Genomic DNA, 22,270 nt, shown 5'->3' on the forward strand with positions numbered 1-22,270 from the left:
AGGCAAACTTTTTACTCTCAGTACATTTCAGGGCCTGTACTTTTATACTTGTATACTTCTGCTTGAGTAAACAGATGGGATCAGTGCTTAAACTTTTACATAAGTTGTTTTTAAACACGTGCTATCTGTACTTCTAGTTGAGTAAAGAATGTGTGAACTTTTCCGACCTTTGGATTAATGTGCATTTTTACTTATAAATGAATACATGAATGTGAATGCAATCAGCAGAACTGGAGCTAATCATAAATGTATTCTTATTTTATTCAGAAGCTGTTCGTAAAAATGCAAATTGTTATCTTATAATTTCCGAATGAAAAAAAACATCTCCCCCAGGCGATGTATATGATGTATGAACAGTCATCTAGTGTTACACTACTGAAGTCTTTAACATTCCATTTCCTGTCCCTGCAGCCTCCCACTGTACTGAATCAACAGTTTTGGGTGGAACTAAGTGAGGCAATGGGAGCGGGGGGGGGGGGGGGGGGGGGGGGTAAATCCCTGCAGTCGCCCCATTTGTGACCTCAGCACTCCTGAATGAAAACATCTGTTTGTGTAAACCGCCGTTTCGAATGCAACATTTCCACAAACGACCGCCTCAGTCCAGAGGAGCTCACGTCAAGTCAGCGTGGAGCGCACCCGGGACTGTGCGTGGGAAACAGAAATTGCTTTTTGCCCCGGGTAAACATTTTATGTGTCCGGGGAGAAGGGAGACATCCAAAACACATCTGAAGATGCAACCTGCTATAAAGGGGTTCTCTCAGGGAACGCCGACCACTGTCTGAATCCCAGCCTGATGTAGGAATGCTGCTTGGTAAATCCCTCCAATGACCTTGAAATGATTAAATACAGCTTCTTCTTAATGTGATCATAAACTGCTTTTTACTGCTGTACATACAGACGGATACGAGTTATACTGCTAGAAAATAAAAAGCACTTTACGGGCGTCTGAATTGGCCTCACAGCCGTTAACACAGGTGTAAGTGGAACACGGACAAACACTGAACGCTATAGCGAGCGGCGCCTTATTTACATTTCATCACAGTTGCAGCGACTCAAGTGACGCCGCCTCTGCACCGACACCAGCTTCAGTTCACGTCCCCGGCCTTTTGAAGCTCACAGCTGCGCGGCTTCAAAAGAGGCAGAACACAAAACCAAACTTTTAAAAGGCAAAGTCCGCTCAGCTGGCTTCTACCTGGGACAACGGGGAGAATGGCCGACAGATCCTCTCTCTCTCCGCCCCGCTCCTCTTTTCAACTACACAACGCCCTTGGATCCTCCCACCGCCGATGAAATATTGAACCGAGCCATAGAACATTCCCACGAAGCACGATTACCTTGGCAATGTCATTGATAAGCTGTGCAGGGGATTCAGACTCATCTGGTTATTACGGCGGAATCTCGGAGCAGTTATTGGCGTTATCTGTGAGCAATGTTCTACAAAGACCTTTTGTGATATTGTATCAATCCCTGATTTTCTCTTTGTATCAGTCGCTTCCAAGGACGGAGCCGGGAGCTGAAGAAACCCCTGGAACTGATTCATTACAGAGTACACGGCCATTTTGTCTTTTTCAGCCCATTTACCTGTTATCTTCGATTTTACCATTATTACATTTATACCGGTTTAAATGGGGAACTTGTTTTCTCAAATTTTCTGTAATTATTATATTTACTCTTATTATTGAAATGCTCTCAGGTTTAATGCCGGAATTGATTTATTGCTTGTGATCTTTCATGTGACGTGGACCTTCTGCATAGATATACTGAGGGGTTTAAAACTTGCCCTGTTTGTTGAAATAACAAATAGAGTAGGATACAAAAATACGTTAATCCTGGTCTTGCTAAATTGTCCAGGATTTCCGCCCTTAGCTTAAATGTCTGGAGCCCATGGCTATGTTTTCACCGTTGATCTGAATCAATAGATAAAGAGATATTAAAAGGTCATTAAACTTGTCTGACCTGTAAAAACCTTCCTGATGATCACGCTCTTATTGTTTTGCAGCTTTGTATCACAGCAGACTCTTAAATTGGATGTGATCAAAAAACAAATCCATAATATATTGAACTAATTACCTCCAGTTCATCCTCTGTCAGTCGGAGGTAGCCACTGCCCTAATTCGATGTTGTCCTCGAGATCCCTTCAACAGGGTAAACTCTCCCCATCGGAGATAGAGTATCTGTAATATTCATTATCCTTAATTATCCTGTTTTTGTGATGGATGATCTTCCTGCTCCCTACACATCACAGCCGCCTGCAGCCTCGCGCATAATTCAACTTAACGGAAATGATATCCTTCAGCCCGCCACGACGCAAACTGAAATATTTTACTTCAGTTTCTGAAGTGATCAATCACAGAAGGAACATAATGAGATGATGTCTTCTCTTGAGTGCACGCTTCAGAGCTGTCATCCGCGGCTGTAAATGAAAAAAGAAAACTTAACAGAAACAGCCAAGAAAAACAGCACCCGCAATGTTTAGCAGGTCAGCACCGGTGCCAAATGTATGCATCCTCCCTGCCAACAGCCTCCTCTGGGATCAGCATTCCCTCAGACTCCACAAAGGGGAGCAGAGGAACCAGCCAGACTCGGATTTTCCTTTGCCGCACCTTCAAAGCTGCGTTTCATCCGGTTGTAAAAATGTGCACGCGGCTCCGGGACGTCAGAACACACCTCTGTCTGATTGATGGACCAATGTGCAGAAATTATCCTCGTGAACCAGACATGTCTCTTAATTACGACTCCGCTGCATTTGTGTGTCTGCTGCGGGGGGGGGGGGGGGGGAGATGAGCGGGTCAGGGTGTCACGCAGCAAGGTGAAGTAGTTTCTAATCTTCAAAACGGATTCCCGGGGTTGTGAGGGAGGTGTTTTTTTTTTTTTTTTAATCAATTACACAGACTTACTTCTAATCCCTGTCAATTCAGCAACACTCTCCATTTGCATTATCCCATCACTTTGCTATACCAGAGTCGAGAGAGAGAGAGAGAAACACCTTCTCTCGTTCTTCCAGAGGCTTCGACAGCAGGCAGAGAGAGAAGCCACAGGATGAACTTTATTAACGTTCACCTTGACAGCAGCCGGAGAAACAAGACGTCTCCAAAATGGAACTCTCTTTATGGTGCATTTATTTCCTGCCTCAGTCCAGGATCTAAGTGCCTCCAGAAATAAAACTGTACGTGTGTGTTAAGACGGAGGCTTCAGAAAACCTTCACTCAAAATCCTACATCCAATAAATCGTTATTTAAATATTGGCTGCGCAATAATCCGTATCTGAGAAAAATTGTGAGAATTAATGTATCTGGATTTAAACAATGTAAGGGTTTAAAATTAAGAGTTAGATATAAGACCTTTAAATGTGATGTTTCTTAAAGATTGAAAATATGATAACTTCCCCATTTCAATGGCCCCCTGGTGGCTGGCTGCAGTAACAGCCATAAACCCCACCTCCTCCATGTTAGCAGATGAGACATGGGCCAAATGAAGAAGTCAAAGTACACGTCTACTCATTTTTCTTGAAGATATTTAAGTCATTTTAGATTCTATTCTTGTGTTGGTTCAAGTGTTACTTTTTAAAGTAAAAATTGGCTTTATTAAGTTTATTTGATTTTTGAAATGTAATGATTGACACCTGAGACCGACTGGAGAGATCGATCATGTGTATCAGCAGGACCACGATACCGCTGCTCCATAGCTCGATTGCTATTTCATTATCTACCGTCTCTATATGTCCCATTGCATTTTGTATTTTCATATTTATGTGTGGTGTCACTATAATAACACCTTAGACAGAGGCATTTCAAGAAGTGAGTAGAGACCGTGAGTCTTTGATGGGGACTCAACCATTGGAGCGACATGATTTATATGTAATCTATTTTCTTATAAACATTGTATATGTAACCTAGGTTGTTTAACCTTTGTACGCTATGCTTTGTATATATTTATCATCATATTTACTATGTGTTTTAATTGCTTAAAACTGTCACACATCATGAGGAAGGGACGTGTGCTTTAAACGTCACTACGTCAAATACAATCCATTAACAGGGTCTTTTAGGTGTGCGTGGCTTCTCCTCAAACTTATCTCAGTATCTCTAATGTGAATTGGTAATTGAGTCTGTCTGCACAAAGAGCCTGATGTAGAGTGAGCGTGTGAAGTCCTTACAGGTGGGGCAGCCAGCCAGCCGTACTTGTCCTCGGTGCGGTTCATGTCCCGGTCAAAGGCGTAGAGCTGCCGGTAGCGGAGGTGATCTATATCCAGGAGGTTAAACTGCCGCCGGGCATAGTGGCAACTCTGATTGTTCCCCTCTCTGGGGAAATCCAGCCACTCAGGATGGCCAAACTCGTTCCCTGCAAGAGAGAAAGTTATTAAAGAATGTACATAATGAAGGGAAAGGCACACACAGTCCCTGTGAATTAGCATTCTCTATCGCACCACTCGATATGAGCTTCTTTTCAGGTCCGGCTCAGTTTTTAACAAGACCAAAAAGAAATGATCAAAAGAGCCCAGAGCCACAATCTGTGGCCTTTTCATAACCTCAGCAGAGGTTAGTCCGTTCCATTTTTAAAACAGAGACACAAAGCTCCTGCTACATTTTCATCAAACTTGTCACAGAGGAACCTGCACATTCATGAATACAACTTTGGGAAAAGAAGCCAACGCAATTGAAAACACTGCAAATAAATCCCAACGCTTTTATTTGACTCACACTTTTTCAACAATTATATGCAGAAATAATCCACCAGGATGAATTTTTATATAATTATTTCAATATAACACAGAGCAAACCTTGAGTCATTGCTGGAAATGGGGAAAAAGTGCAAAGAACTTTACAAGTTCACACAAATAAATACAATCAAGTCTGGGAGAGAGTCCTCTTTATAACCTTCATTAATTCAACTTTATTGAAATATTATCAGCATTTTCTGAATCAGTCTCCCACCTAACAACTGCTGTAATTTAATGCAGCTTCTCCAGGAGACGCCTCCTTTTCTTTAAGAAAAAGACGAGTATCTTTGAGGCATTCAGAGATGCACAGGCCCGATGTGTGAGCTCAACGCGTCGGAGACATCGGCCCCGTCGCCGCGACGCTGTCACGAGATGAGATAATGAATCCGTCTACGGGTGTCACGTCAACATCATGAAACAACGGCCGGGATAATTGAATTCCCGGCAGAGCAAGAAATACACGAGACAAGAGATGGGGGAAGATGCACGACAACAGAACGGAGGCCAGTTGTTTGTTTGGTGTGAAGAGCGACTCCCTCTTCCTCTTCCTCTTCCTCCTACTCCTTCTTCTTCTTCTTCTTCTTACAAAGAGGAAACACTCAGAGTGACGGGCTGAAGTGGAACAGACAGGGAGTGGATTCTAATGAAGTACATCATGTAGGTGTTAAAGAAGTAGCAGGCACTATAAGGCCTATGAATTAGGGCAGCGGGGACGCACTGTATGCACTGAGAGACGGGCAGTGGGGGGGGGGGGTGCAGGTGGAGTGGGAAGGAGGAGGCGGTGGCTTTTCTTGTGACACCTGCATGAACAACAAGCCTCCCACGCAGCTGAACTCGAAATGTTAAAGGAGAGAATTGCACTTCAAACTCGCAGCGCGGGCGGTCGAGGTGCTCACCGAGGAGGAGTGAGCACACCACACGTTCGGCGAGCACCGGAAAATTTCCCCCGTTATAAATATTTCACGTGCAAATAATCTCACACAGCAACAGGAGCTCTGCAGCTTTACACACTTACAGCAGGGGCACGGCTTTAATTGATCCTAATGCAAAATGAAGGGGAATCTAAGTTGACGCCCTTTTGTTTGATCTTTAATAGAAAATCACGGGAGAATTACAGAGAACATCTCATTTTGTATCCGGCCATGAGATATACGCACTTCTTCAATCTCCGTGTGTTCTCTAACGATCGTGCTACAGTGGACGTCATGAGGTCAACTGAATCAATAGGATTCTCGCTAATAGGAACAATTCGTTTTGTATTAGAGATATGTGAACCATTTATCTTGTTGTGCACTCGGTGTTGAGCAGCAGGGAAGGTCACCGGGTTTCTCCTCCTCGGGGGAGTTTGAGACGAGATTACATTTTAACACCAATGTGTGGTTGTTAATGTTCGAGATATGACGGTCGCAAAAAAATGAAGTATAGCCTATATAAAGGCTGGAGTACAGGTCAGACACCCAGTCTCCTCCGTGTTGGTGGGTGGGAAATAGAGCAACAAAATTTGCTTGATTTGAGAGCAGGCATTTATTAAGAACTCTATTGTCCCAAAAGTCAATGCACAAAGAGTTGGAGGTTACTCACTCGTGCATAAACACAAACTGTACAAGTAAGATAAAAAAACAAACTGTTTACTCTAAGTACTAACTGTATTTATACATCAGATCCTGGCTGTCATAAACACTGCCTCCTCCAGGTCAATGGATGGGACATGGCCTTAACTAAACTACTCACAGTACGCGTTGAATACATTTTTTTCCTAAAGATATCTTTTGTCACTTTAGGCAGCTCCCATCACAATGAATGTTCAAGTGCTTTTTCTGATAAGTTTTGTTTGTTTAGTGACCTGATTGATAGCTGAGACAGTTTCTCGGTTTCACTACTATACAGACTCCGGCCAAAATGACGTCAAAATCTCATATCTTGGATAATTTGTTGATGCAACGAGTGGTGATGGAGACACGTCCTCCATCTTTATATACGATCTATTGTCATAAACCACAAACAATGAATAAAAACTCAAACTTGAACTCCTAGAGGAATAGCATATCGCGGCAAATGCTTCGGTACATCCTGAAATAACAGCTTATTTTCTTGTAAAGAGTTCACTGTGAACACAAATGAAGCTTTGGGCAGTTTAGCATCTACATGGTGTGATTGTCTTGATTTGTTTTCATTGGATGATGAGATCACCTGACTCAACAGAAGTTCCTGCTTCATCTTTCAATCCCAGAAACAGCCACTCTGCATTTTGTCAGAGTGAAATGTGCCTGCACTGTGTGTGCTCAGCCAGTCAGAATGAGTTTATCCAGCCCTGGTGGAGCTTGTGTTAGGGCAGCGATGATGCCGCTCTTCATTTACTCTCCTTTTACAGCAGCTCACCAGTGTCACCTCGGCGCTGACACTGGTGCCATGGGGATGAACCATGAGCCGGAGTGTAAGGATCGCATGGCTTTGTTGTGAGATGACAAGAAAGACGGCAGTACTATACTGCTGTGTAACATATTCACTCTGGCTAAAGCTCCAGTGCAATCAAAGTGAAACATACTGGAGTGTACTGGGACTCCCTTTCCCTCCCAGAGCTTCGCTTCTGTTGTGTCCTCTCTTGGGAGGTGAAGACAACTCTACACCTCTCGGCACAGCAGAAGACAAACCTTCCCGTCCTTCTCACACTGGGGATTTGGTGAGACATCACCCTTGTGGCCCTCCTTAATTTTTCTAGCGGGCACCTCCAAGCTAGGTTTTAATCACATCAGTCCCTAAAAGTAATTTCACACAGCCTCTCTCTGTCGTGTCATGGCCCGTGGCCACATGTGGCAGGTGGTTTTTCCTGGAAGGCATGAACGCCCTCGAGCAAAACAAAGTTCTCATGAGTGCTGTGTTGCCACTAGGGGGAGTGTGTAGTGTCAATCTCCTCAACTTCCCGTTGTCATCAGCGCCTCGAGGATGAAAAAAACGCGTTCAGGCACCTTCCTCAAATTTCCAAACCATCCTCCCTCTCTGCTTATCATCCACACCACTGTTTAACACAATCTGAACACAACACACAGTGAGTAGAGTGATTCTAACACCCAAAGACCTGAAAGACTTTTAATAGAAAAGTGCTAAATTTAAGCTACCTCTGTACCATCCTCCCCTTTAATGAAGTTATGTTTTTTTATTATTGTCCGTGATTAGTTTTTTGGGAAAGAAGATTACCAGAAAAACTACTGAGCGAATTTCCACGAAACTTGGTGAAGGGTGGAAAATGGGTCCAGAAATAACCTTAACGAGTGGATCCTTGTTTTGTTTCCTATTTGTCTAACGTTATGAGATAGGGCGAGTTTTACAGAGAATGATTCAACGATCTTGATGACAAAGAATCAGGCGTATTTAGGGGTCTGACGTCTATGAGTGTGGGCAATTTGGTTGGTTTCGGCTTGACTGAATTTAAGTGGACTATTGGGCTTTAGCTGATGAACACACTCTACTGACTGACACTCTGGTTAATTTTTTGGTTTGTTTTTTTGTCAGCATGATTTTGCAGAAACTACTGAGCGGATATACATTTTGGCTTGAATCTGGATAAATGGTCCGATGCAGCACATTTCTGCTCATTTTCACCAATTTACCAGCGAATAATTCATGGATCCTGATGAATAAAGAAAAAAAGGGGTATTTATGGAACTGATATTTATTAGTGTCTGTGTGATCTTGTGCAGCTTGATTGAATTGAAAGGGACTGTTAGGCCTTGGCCGACATATGCGCTCTATCACAGATCCGTTGAGGGAGATTATTGGTCTAGCTCACATCCAGGCAGTCAAAACAAGAAAAATGAAGTCGAATAGAAACCTCTTATGCTTTATGGATGGGAACAGATAATATGTCTAAGTCACTATGAGCCCCGTCAGGATTGTTCTTATCTTCTTGAGGATGGAGACTGTCTCAAGGCACTTCTTATCCCAACGACACGATGTCACCAAAACACTCTAATCTAAAACACTACTCAAGGCCTCTCAACCACACATAAGACATCATACACAACATTAAAAGGTATTAGAGGATGCATTAAGTCATGGATCTACAATGAATGAACGAGGAGCCAACAGCACTGAGGCGGACAATCCCAGGCCATTCTAAGCAGGACCAGTGGCGCCTAATGCTGCATATCAAGAGAGGGGAGACTTGGTAAGTGACTGGATCTGCTTCACGTGTATGACCTCTACAGTTTGACAGGAGCAGCCCTCCTGACTGATTTATTGTAGAATTCCCCGAAGTCAATCACAATTTAATGCAGCAAGTGGGGTCTGAAGAAAATCAAGCAGACGACGTCAGCCCAATAACAATTTGCTGTCCATCAGTAGGTCTATTAATGAAGGTTTCCACCAATGCTACCATGTGTCTAGTGTGGCCCCACACGGTTAAAATTAGTGTAAAGGACGAATGATCAAGATAATTTGCTGAGTGAAAAGTGAATGGAAGGAAAGATGTGCTACGATTTAAAAGTCTTCCTTTTAAATTATGTACAAAAGCAATCAACGTACATTCTCTGGATCTTATCAACAGCACTTCCACGGCAGGAGTGAGGCTCCTCCCACCATCACCTCCCAGTGATCACCTCTGGGATCTTGTTCTCCAGGAGCAAAGTGGAAACTGTCAGGTATGAATGAGTCATGTTCAATGCATAATTTACTATTTTGGTGTATCCACTCTACGGCTGCCTCGTCAACCTCGACACTACTTTTGAGTTCCTACATTTCCCAGAGTGGCTTTCTCCCCATGGGAAGTGGTTCTCTCTGTGTTGCAGTGTGTAGCGTACAGTATGTGTAGGTGGTGGGGCCGAGAGCCACCACAGACGCATTGTTATCCTTCTTTTTTCCTCCGTTGAGGAAGAAGTGAGAAGAGGATCAATGCGGCGGCGTGTAATGCACAGTGCAGGCTGTTGAACTTCACATGCCGCTGTCAACACACACAGAGGGAGACGCCGAGCTACAAATGAATTACACAGACGCTCAGCTACGTGCTATGTGTAACACGACTGAGTCGAACCAGCTGAGACACAGTTGTGAGTAGATTGTGTGTTCACGTTGAAAGGATTAATCAGTGTCAGGGATGGGAGGGTGCATAAAAAAATCATAACAACACGCACAAAGGATGGGAAGCTACTCATTTTGACAAAAACATCGAAAACAATCCTGCACCACTTAATAATAAAACTAGTAAAAAAACTGTTTAGTTATTGTTTGAGATATTTAAAGACTGTATAGGTAAAGCCTAAACATATTTTTTGCCCCCGGTGGCTGGCTGCAGCATAGGTCATAAACCCAGTCCACTCCATGTTAGTGGATGGGACACATCAAATAAATGTTTCCCACTTCAAATCCCATCCAGACTGCACCCTGCCTTTTGTCAGCTGCATTGGCAAACTAGCCGATGGATTGGTTGGTCTGTTATTTGATGTTATAAAAATGAGGAGGACTGGCAGCTGAGTCCGACTCGTGATTGGTCGGGCCTGTGAAACAGTGGGACCTCGACACTGAGACGCAGGTTCTGGAACCAAATGTGGTCTCAATCCATTTCGGCGAGATTTTGGCTTCTTCTTTGTACAGACGGAGGAAGTGAAGACGCGTCGAGCATCTTTATTTACAGTCTATGAATGCAGCCGGCAGCAGTGATCCAACATGCACAGTTTGAGTGACATCTGGTGGTCCCACTTGATTTTAGATTACCTCACCACGAACATTAGTATGCAGTGTGGAGTCTGGACAAGTTGTTCCAGCCAAAAAAGTGCAACAGATGATTTCACTGATTAGTTCCTTCTCTGTGGTCGAAGATGCATGTCGGTGAAAACGCCTGATGCAGTGAATTGGAACAACACGGCATATGTTCCGACTTTAAAGCACTCCACACACACACACACACACACACACGTTACACACCAATAACCCTGAAGACCAGAGTGGAAACACGTATCCAGATTACTTTGGTTTGAGAAGAGAAATCATGTTGATCTATAAGTGAGATTATTGTTACTATTGTCTACTGTAGGACCACATGGACCGGCCAGAGGGATTGTGGGTACGTGAAATTCAAATTCAAATTGTAAACTAAACGATTGTCCATCATTCCTCTGCTGGTGAAGGCAACAATCCACCAAATCATTCTGTCTACTTTCTTAAACCTTTTGTAATTTCTATTGGTAATAAAGTCATATTGGCAGCTCGTGACCAAAGTTTATTTTTGAGAGAGCTTTTTCTGATCTTTAGAGAAAGCAGGTAAAAGACTTCAAGCTCCACATGCTCTTGATATAAATTTAGTTTTTTATGGATGACTGATGATGACGTAACTGTCCAATGAATGAGCGGCCTGTCAGCCCATGTGACTCTACGTTTACGACTGTGGGTTCAGAATAAGTCGGCGTGAACCTTACATGAACCAGAACCAAAGGAAAACAACGGATCCCTTCTTTTTCTCCTTTGCTCCGGAGCGAGGGAACTGAACTCAGAGAGGGATAAATAATGAGCAAAAGAAAACCCGCTCTCCACATCGTTCATTGTGATGTGACTTCCTCTAGTGGCCCGCACAAGACCTCACAACCAACTGTCCCCAGTATTTTCCCCCTATACTAACTTCACAGTGTTTAAATGTTAAAGTGTGGACTCCTCCATTAATGAGCGTTCAGCATTAAGCTCTTTCTTATCATGCACTTGCTCTGTGAGCGGGGGTGAGGCCTATGGAGGAAATCACACATATACAGGGACAAATACACACACACACACACACTGATGAAGACACAGGAGGAATAAAACAGTCTGTGAATTTTTTATCCGAGATAGCCATCCTCGGTTTTTAAAAAGATTTCCACTTCATTAACGGCGTTCGGGCTCCAGCCTCCTTTTTCTGCCTGTATTTACTTTCAGTTTTCCCTGCGTTATTATTTTATAAAGTCGAGTGGAGATGATTGATTTCCTGCGCAGGCTGGTTCGGTAACCCATGGAAGCCTTTGACTCCTCATTTCATTTCGGCTTTAAAGAAACACATTGGACACACCTCCATTAGGTAATCATTCCCCTCTCCTCCGCGATAACACGCCAATGGTCCTCCCATATGCCGGAATTAATCACCATGATAATCACCCTCCTCTGCCCCCTCACAGCTCAAACCAACCAGAGAGCTCATTCTGCACGACCCAGAAATAAGATGAGTTCTCACCCCGAATACACATAAATAAAACCATTTTGTGTCTCATTATATATCTTGGGTTACTGTTATCTGGAAATGAAATACAAAGAAGGGTTTTCTATAGTATTTTACACAAGGATTGTTTTTTTACACATTATTATAGGACAATTACAGCTTCTTCAGCAATTTGCACTGGAAAACTATGCATATCTTAAGGTTGGACACAGGCAACTCAGCAAGTTTATATCAAACAGTTTGGCTTAAAGTTTGTTTCTCTTTTTAAAAAACTATAAAGTAAAACCCCAAATTATAACAAGGGAATTCAATGTTAGTGAGTCACTTCTGAAATATCTCAATAACCATTAAACTGATATACATGAATAATATTAATAATATTAATAACTAATACTAATACTCGTGTTTTTGTTCCTGTAATTTTCATCTCCCGCCTCCAGGAGGTGGACATTTGTGGTTTAAAGTGAGATATCTCAACAACTGATGGGAGCACTGGTCGAATAATAAGCAAAATTCATTCCTCATTACTGTGGTGAATCGCTATTTGTGTACCAAGCAGAAAGTACGCACATTGTGTACCCACCGGTGTAGCTGCAGTGTATCCTCATTGTTGGAAATGTCACCACATCCACAGCAGTTAAGTTGCTGAGTGAGACATTATCATGACCATTAAAAATGATGGGTAAACTAAAATATATATATATTCAGGAGGTGGCCCTAAGATTTTGCACCAGTGTTTTAAGGGTAATAAAAATAACTAAAACTTTGTCGGAAGATGTTGATGCTTAAATTTATCGTGGTTCCAATAAAGATATGATTAATGGGGGCAACCCGTGTTTACACAGGCTGATGTCGGACAGCCTTTCAACTGGCACATCCCATTACTCCTCTACAGCAGCCGGCATCAGATAAGGGCCTGACAGTGACACAGTCCCCTCAGTAATTAGCAGCACAAGAAGAAGCCAAAGGATCAATGTGTTTTCCATTGGAGGGATTCTGGCAAAAGGAAGATCAATGACAGAATCAAGAGGGGATGGAGAGGACGAGAGTCGCCGAAGGTTTTAGATACAGCACAAAGAAAGAGGAGGAGAAGAAAAATGCCTGGAGAGGAGATGTGATGTTCATTTCCACTTGCGGGATTGATTTCCTGTTAATGCGTCCATGCACGCTCCAACAGTAAAGTCGAGATCGGCACATGTATCTACTAATTCTACAAAGTCTGTTCAACTTATCAGCTTCATCCTTTGCACCTGTATTCTAAATGACCCGGGGAGGTGAAGTCACAAATTTGGTGCATTTTGATAATTTGGTTATTTGTATTTGAACATATCGGACTGACACATACACACACGGCATAAGTTCTAATCGCCGACATCGCAAAACATTCATAAAATCACTTCCTGTTTGGCAACTTGTCTTCAAAGTTAAAGCACAGTGTTCAAGTTGTTGCTCGAAAACTTGGTAACGAGCAGAATTACTTAGAAAACTATGAACTTGAGTTTCAAGAGTGAGATGACGCACCCTCTGAAATAGACAATCATTCATATACAAACCACACACATTAACAATAATAAAGAATACAAAATTACAATCTGTAAAATCTTCATTGCAGATAAACCAGGCAGGATGAACGCAAAGTTTTCAAACTTCCCTCTGCACCATAGTCTGTTTATAAAAAGCTCTGCACACAACATCCAGCACACATAGAATAAAGTATATTGTAGACGTCTTTGAGGTGGACTTACTATTCACAAGAATAAGAATAAAATCGAAACAGCTCCGCAGCTTCCACACAGGCAATGCTAGCAGCCCACTCCAAACAGGCAGGATGAGAACAGACACTGCACTCGTGCAAACCGAAAAGCTCCACAGTACTGAAAGCACCGTCGGCTCTCAGCAGTGAGATTATCTGTGTGAAATGTATGAGGAGGAAGCGACCGGTTCTCAATTCATCATCCAGGGCCGCAGCATAATGGCTGCCTGTTGCACTGTCACACTCCCTGAATACAGAGTGCAGGGGAGAAGTTTTTAGCTCAATAATTTTAGGCCGTAAATCTGCAAGGTTATCTTAAGTCTGAGTGAGCCCTGAAAGTCAGGAAGTGTGCGAGCGGCTCCATTCTGCCCCTGCCGATGCGATGATAAAAACCACTGAGGCGTTTCATTACTGCCACACCACTCGGCGCTTTAATGTCATTGACACTCCAACATCCTCAACAGTATCCATCGCTCAGCATCTCAAACACCAGCGCCGCCTCTGTCCTCGGTCTGTGGGCTGTTTGCTCTCGGCCCGGAGTAAATAAACGTGGTTTCTTTTCTGCGCTGGGCACTTCAGATTGATTTGGCTTGCTAAAAGAATCTGCTCTTGCTCAGCACTGGCTAAATGACTCTCATGTCATTGATCCACTGACACGGCATGTCATCTCGGATTTACTTGATTTTCTTCTTCTTTTCCTCTTCGTTTCCCTTCTGCTCGCCCACCTGGGGGTTTGAACTCCGAGCGGCTTGAACTCCGAGTGGTTCCCAGCGATGGGTTCTAACTCTTTCTTCTCTCTTGCCTGATTTCGTATTCTTCAGGAAAAAGGACTTTCATCCATTAATGTGATGAAAAGACAACGTCCTCGTCGGTAGAGAACTTTTTTCCCTTTCTGTGACTCTGTAAGAATTACTTGACAGCAAAAGGGAAAATATTAAACTTTAACTTCTTCAAACTCTGATTTAAGTGTAAAAATATGATTCATCATTGTGAAAAGGCCGATTTGTATTCAGCTTTACTGGCTCTGTTAATATTGCAGGAGACGTTTGCCCTTGCACATCCATGACACAACGCTTACAAACAATAACTGATAAATTAACTGACACATAAAACGATTTACACACTTCTGTCTCTTCCAATAAGGATCACGATCGCATGCATTTACTGTTCGCAATAAAAAAAGCTTTCTACGTCCTCGTAAACCTTGTGGGGAAACATAGAATAACTGAGGGAGTGGAGGACAGTCACAGAGAGTACGTGATAGAGTATCCATAAGTTCTTGCAGTAAAACTGGTAATAAACGTCCTCCGGCCTCAACTGCATCAGTGAGAGGAATTATCTCTGATCTGGATTTTAAGACCTGCTCACAGCGAGGAGGACAAAAGGCCAGATTGCTATTAAAGGCAGATTTCATAAGGTAATAAGAGACGTGTTTCCACTTAAGACTGTGTAAGGACAGGTGAAAGACACATTGTCTAGTTCAAATTCAAAATGAATATAGATTCAGAACAAGTAAACGTCCAAGGTTATATTCTAGCAGCTCTAATTTTGGTTTAATCCACCAATAAATAAAAGCATGATTCTGAAAATGCAAAAATGTATATGATGAAGGTGAGCGGAGAGCATTTCATTTTCATTTTTCCATAAAACAAATTTTGATGTTTAATGGAGGCTAACTAAGAATTCCATTGTATGACTCATTGTCTGTTTGACAATAAAGACAAGGGCGTCAATTATTATTCAACATTTTCACAAAAAATATGAATAATAATTGGAAATAATGCAAAGTTGCTGATTCAACTTCTGCTGTTTTTAGCTCTTTAAAGATAACAACTACTCAATATGAGGTGACTCAACTGGACTTGGAAAAATTAATAAGCTCAATTGAATTCACATTATGAGTTGCATGTAGACTGAAGCATTTTGATCTGCAAGAAGATAAAACTCTGTTTTATTTTCTATTTTTAAGCCCTCTTCTTTTATGTATTTGTTAGTTTGATCATTTCGTTTGTATTAATTATAATAATGTTGACCATTAACAATGAATGGTTTAAAGCTTAGACTTTGCAAGTGAGCTAAACCCCCCCTCGTTGGAATCAGCTCCTCGTGCACTGATTGGTTGAGAGCACAGGAGATCCAGGATATACAAAGCACCGGGAGTCCAGCAGCAGGAGTCAAGCAGGAGTCCAGCAGCAGGAGTCCATCAGCAGGAGTCCAGCAGCAGGAGTCCAGCAGCAGGAGTGAGCCTCTTAGCTCCACTTTACTCAGAGAATCAGACATAATTACTATCAACCGTTCCTCCACTGCCCACATGAGGTCAATTCTCTGACATCCTGTTCATTACGAGATACCCTGTTATCACTGTCCATCAAGAGCAGCTGCTTTGATTGCACCCCCCCCCCCCCCCCCTCCTCACACACACAGACACACACACACACCCCTAAAACAGACATCAGTCCACTTAGCAGGAAGTCACAGGGTGCTTTCACTCTTTTCCCTTCGAGTACGACTGGATATGGTCGTAAACCCTGAGCGATGGTGAACACAAGCATCTCAGGAAGTAGAAAAACATATATTGTTTGTGCTCCGGAGTCCGACCGGATCACCAGGTGGAGCTAAAATGCTGCGACCACGCCTGCAGGCTGTGTACGTACATTACACCAGAGAGCAGCAGACGCAGGAAAACACGTTCCCCTCAAGGTCAGTCGTTAATTATCACTTTATTATCTTTAGCAGCAGGCCTCCATAAAAATCACGCCGCAGCTCGGTGTTGAAAACGAGGAGCTACCCCAACAGCGACACTGAGAACGACAGGAGATCCACTGGAGGAGGAAAAAAAAAAACAGATCGGATCTGAGACAGCTTTTGTCCTGCATGCGTTTCACCATCAGCTCTGGAAAGTGAGTGTTAATGTCAACCTCACTTCAAAAGGCTTCTTTGATGCTTATCGCCAGCCTTGACTCATCGGTGGCGAGCTACTCCACTGATGCATTCAGTTAAAGAAATACAACACATCTAATAACTGAGCACTTTAACCCCCCCCCCCCCGTTGGAAAATGAGTAGCTATTTTGAGCCTTTTATGAATTAGAACATGTTTATCATTGCAGAGGTGACATCTGATTTTAACAGAAACACACACACACCCACACGCACACATACACACACCCACAGTGAGATCTATGCTTCTCATTCTGTGCTAATGTGTGTGAGAGTATTAATTAATTATCCCTTGTTGCCTTATCTTTATATATGTTGGTTCAGCTGTTGTCTTTCTGAGTGATAAAGATGGAAATTCGGGGGGGGGGGGGGGTCATCGCAGGTTACACAAGACGGATTTGAAAAAATTCCCCTCATCTCTATTAATAAAAAAATAAAACAAACAGAAGGACGATGCCTCATTATTACGACCTCTGCAGCCTCTCGACAGTTCAGCGTTTCAACGCCAGCTGAACCACAAATCCATGTGGCATGATTCTATAATGATACCGCCTAATTAGATTGTATGATTATATGATAGCATATGGAATTAAATTAAATATCATGAAATATGATACAAGCTGTGAAAATGATGTGATGATGCTGATGATTGGAGCCATTGAACTGGGATTAGTGTAAATTAAATTTAGCCATACGAGTGTACTGTATTCAAATATAAATTACAGAATAATTTATCCATTCTGTCTAATTAATCAAATCTTTGTTTGAATTACGCACAGCCAGAAAAATTGTCACTTTTTCTAAGAGGCAAAAGTGAGATTTAATTGCTGTGTTTTGTTTGATCATTGCTAAAAATTATGATTTGATGTAAAAGAAAAATTACAGTAAATAATCAACAACAAAAAATAAATTTAAAACCAAGCAAACACATTTTGCATGATAGGTGATTCAAATTATCCATGGATTATTATGGATTAATTATTTCAACAAAAAAATAAACCATAGGATATAACAGGATCTTATTGAACTGCAGATAACAACCACTAGTTCCAAATGACATAATAGTTTAATTCACTGTATATACAACCATGGCCTTTTTCGGTGTGTTACCAAGATGACTCACCGATAAAGTTGAGGTATCCTTCTCCACCCAGCGTGTGTGTGATGAGACGGATCATCTTGTGCAGCTGCATGCCGCGGTCGATGACGGCGGTCATGGGAATCATGGTGCTCATGTTGGTGTACATCTCCTTGTCCATCAACCAGAAGGCCAGACTCTTATCCCCAACCAGGGCCTGAGGAGGTAGACCAGGTTTTTATTAATCCACAGTGGAGCATGAAACAGACTCTGTTTGACACCGGGATCACGTAGAGACATAGCCCACCTGATCGTGGCTTTCTGCATAGGCTATGCATTTCTCTCCGTAACGCCTGTTGGTCAGCGTGTGGACAATATTGCCCATGCTCCACTCCTCATCCTTTAACTCCTTCAGGATCTGCAGAGTGACAGAGAGGGGTTATTGAAAAAGGGAATGATAGATGTGCCGCTGAGAGATCCACTCGGGCTCTGACTGATGTCTGAAGCCCAGTCTTTCAGTTCCGGCCCTCTGTCTACCCTTCCTTAAGTTTTTTTTTTTTTTCCTGGGTTACACTTCTTTCTCAGATCAATCTCTGCTTTGACATCTCTATCTCCGCACGGTGAGTTATGTCTACCTTTGAATGGCGGTAATGGAGTTTTTAATAACTTCAATACAGCCCATGGGTAGTAAGGCATCAGCTCTCCCCGACCTGAGATGGGCAAGGTCAGAGCCTCTCATCCAAACTGGAGGGATCCGACGATAAATCCAACCAGGGAATCAATGCCTTGTCGCTGGCCTGCCTACACGCACACTTCCTGCCCCAGGGGTCATTTCCAGGGGTCAGAGGGAAGCGGGGGGCCAACACAACATGCATTCAAAGCACATCTGCCCACACGGAGCGCGGCCGTGCACTTACACCGACTAACAACCCAAAAGACACACAAAGATGATAGCACAGGGCAGAGTGGAGATAACCACATGCACTGCAGCGGGCACTAGGGGAGGGGGGGGGAGACGCGGTGTCGATAACATTCCTAAATGTATAAAAGAAAGAGCGTGTGCCCTCCGTGAACCCCCCCGGTGATAGACACGCGCTCGGTGAGATTGGTGGGGGAGTTGGCGAGTCCGACTCGGTGACAGGCTGACGTCCGCTCGGTGGAATTGGCTGTGACAGCTGATTGACATGTCAGGAAGCCTTTATGTTACTCTACAGAGCCATAATCCTCTGAGTAAAGAGAGTAAATTGTGGTCGATCAATATGTCGGGAGATGAACTGGTTTGGTCCACCAACGGAGAGGCTTCCCCGCTCTATATATCACCATCTGTTCACATCCGCTCCTCCTCACCTCAGCCTTGTGTGGTCGTATTACTCAGCGCCGACGCCACCGGGGGAGCTCGCCAAGGAACATAAGGTGTCGTCTACGTGAGCGACACATTCTCAGACCTTTTCACTCTCTCCCCGTGCGCTCGGTGCATCGCCTCGGAATCCTCAAGAAAATCGTTGTTTTGCATTTTGTTCCACTTAAATGGTTTTGTAGGGTTTGGAGTTTCAAGTTTCATTTATAGAAGTTTGACACGGCAGAAGAAAATAGTTTTTATTCATGAATGCTGAAATGTGTCAAAGCTAACAGAGCTATACTCATGATAAAATAAAGTAAAAAAACTTTTAATCTAAGGGAAATACCCAATACAAAAAGTAATAATTATTAGAATAAATACGTCGATAATTAATCATCTATAAGAGTAACAATTTATTCTTATCTTATTAAATCAGAAAAAGAGCAGAGATCAAGAACATACAACCCACAATAATCAAAAGGGGGAGCTTTTCATATTACCAAGGCAAAAAACTAAAAGTAAAGCAGGTTATTTGCCAGGAGAATGAAAACCAATGAATCCTAAAGAAGTGACAGAACAGATATTTTCAAGCTCTATATCTAATTAATACTGTATATGCTATCGTATATAATAGTGATGTGAATAAAACGTATGAAATATGAGTAGAAGTAAGCAAAATATATATAGAAAAACACCAGGGAGCTTTGTGGCACTGCAGAAAGACAGACACAAGCATAAGCATAAATGACAAAAGTACTACATTTTCTCCTGATTAAATCATAGGGGTCACAGGGACCAGGCTTCTATGGAAATTATCTTGTTAATGCAGGCTGGGTTATCATCATCCTGGACAATATTATAATACAACACTCAATTGTATTATTTATGTGAATAAGTTGAGCAGTAACATAAAGTTAAAAAAGTGGATTTTATTCCTGTGGTCTAAACTTAAATACCAAAAATACACAAATCCTCTAAACGCTGGTTTCCTTTCAAACAAGTGAATCCACTGAAAATACCCCAGAGATGATCCCCGCTGCCCCCCCCACCCACCTACAATCAGACACTTTACACTTCCTTATGAATCATTACAACACGATTCAACCGCAAAAGTGGTCTGGGAGCAATTAATCTGGGAGTGGGACTGTCGGAGCGGAGACAGGGAGTGACTGGGTTGACGACTTCCCCACCACCAGCTCACCCACATCAGCCCCGACCAGCCGAGCTCCCTGGCGCCACTGACAGTCCACTTCATCAATGATAATGAGCAGTGCACAAATCTTACTTTACAAGCCCGCTGTCAGGAGCCAACCGGAGTGCCCGGATTAATTAGGCAGAGCCAGAATAAAAATAAAAAAGAAATAATAAAAAAGATTCTAGCAGTGCAGGATGAGGTCATCTCCCCGCCGCTGACAAACGCTGGGACTGATTCGAGAGCTTCTCTGATTCAGTCACATGGTTCTTCAGCACGTTCTCTGCTGCCCCCGGTGGTCAGAGAGTGAAAGGTGCGCAACGCTCAAATCCCGCGGATCATCCGAACCCCTCCCCGTTCTTTATCCTTTCACAGTTTTAGAAATTAATGAACTTTACCACCCACGCCGACGTCTCCTGCAGGAGCTTCACTCAGCTGAACGGCCCTCCACAGCTCACCTCACAGTTTGAAAAGGCTCACGGCTCCGTCTCCATCCTGCACCGCCGGGTAACACCACACCAGCGAGGCCTCAGTGTGCAATTAGCTAATAAAACGAATGCCAAAAAATTTGCTGCGGAGGGTGACGCTCGACGAGGGGGTCAAACAGAGCGGGCGCCCTTTAAAAGGCTGCGATGAAGCCACTGACATGTTTACATAACCGAGCCTGACTCCATCGCCGCTTGCCAGCCGCCAGGATTTTTTATTAAGTCATTTTAATTGAAAGTGTTTTCAGTACGATGGACGGAGCAACGTACAAGCACCAGAAATGGATTTTTTCTCCCTGAAACTAATAAGGAGAGAGCGGCGCAGGCTGATACTTTAATTAAATTAAAGGGGAATAACGGAAACAGAAAAAATTGAGGCGTTTGACTCGGAGGTCGCTCGAGTTGAGGAGTCGAGAGAAGCCAGAAAATTCCCGGCGCCGCCCGCTCTTATCCACGCTGCGGCCGGCTCTCTCTCTCTCTCTCTCTCTCCCTCTCTCCCTCTCTCTCTCTCTCCCTCTCTCTCTCCCTCCTCCGCCTCTAATTGTTTCAATTACATCTCAATCCATTGTAGCTGGAGGGAAGGGAGCCTGTTAAATTAGAGGGCTTTTGTAATATTATCCATTAGGAGTGACAGCATTTTATGGCCATAACCAGATCGAATCATCCAAACTTGTGCCGCGCGCCTTATCTGCTCCTCTCATTAGGATCTCTTCATTCTTCACAGCCTGTTGGTCCGGACCATCTTCTGCAGCCAGTAAATGAGTCGTATCAATCAGTCACGCTGGGGACGAATCACAGCGTGGGGCCTCGATCCAGGAGCCGAGGGAGATTCACTCATGCACACATGTGAATCTAAAAATAAGCTCTTTGTCTCCCTTTCCATCTGCTTCCTCCTGCCTCTCTCTCTCTCCCTCTCCCTCTCTGTCTATCTTTCTGTAGCCTCCCTGCGTCATGTCTCCTTCTCTGCAACACACCCTCACTGGAGGCTCCACTCCAGTCCATTCAAATCCCTCCCTAATTGACACTCTGTGAGAAGAGGCAAGGCGAGCCCCGAGTGCACTTCACTGACTTTACCAAGGCATGTTCATGCCAATGCTTCCCTGCACTGGAACGCATGAATTTCGCTGCTCACTTTGCCGACATCTACGATTCGCAAGGCATCGATATCTCATCAGGGAGGCGACAAATTTAATTGAAAAAAGATGCATCCAGGAGAATCTAAATGATAATTGCATTGCGAGAGATGTTGTCTGAGAAGTGTAGTAGCAGCAGCAGCAGCCTCTCCGGGGGGCGTCCCAAGGATAATCCTGTGAAAGAAGGCCGGCTCTCAGCGGTGCAGCGCCGCCCGCCACGCCGAGTGCAAGCATCACCGAGGAAGGTCAAGTCTGGGACTATCCCCCGGCTGCTCCCTCCCTCTGCCCCTGTGCTCCCTTCCCTCCATCCCCGCCACAGAGTAAAACCCACCGCTGCGATATACAGACTTGATTAACGATGCGTGGTCTCCTCCCATTGAGAGACACCGAAGAAAACTGTAGCGCAGGAGGATGCATGCGGCGCCGAGGTCACACGCTCCGCTTCGCTTTTCCACCCA

At 43.5% G+C, this 22,270-nt stretch overlaps 1 protein-coding gene across 1 annotated transcript in view; it reads right to left on the minus strand.

The window, feature by feature from the left end:
• The window catches only part of gbe1b (glucan (1,4-alpha-), branching enzyme 1b), a 79,222-nt gene that overhangs the window by 20,055 nt on the left and 36,897 nt on the right, over positions 1-22,270 (minus strand). The window contains exons 11-13 of the mRNA XM_053422650.1: positions 17,971-18,081; positions 17,709-17,880; positions 4,157-4,341 (exon numbers count right to left, since the gene is read on the minus strand). Coding sequence (XP_053278625.1) covers positions 4,157-4,341; positions 17,709-17,880; positions 17,971-18,081 — 468 coding nt within the window. The remainder of the gene's footprint in view (positions 1-4,156; positions 4,342-17,708; positions 17,881-17,970; positions 18,082-22,270) is intronic.

This window comes from Pleuronectes platessa, chromosome 5 (genome assembly GCF_947347685.1).
Source record: "Pleuronectes platessa chromosome 5, fPlePla1.1, whole genome shotgun sequence".
Classification (NCBI taxonomy): domain Eukaryota; kingdom Metazoa; phylum Chordata; class Actinopteri; order Pleuronectiformes; family Pleuronectidae; genus Pleuronectes; species Pleuronectes platessa.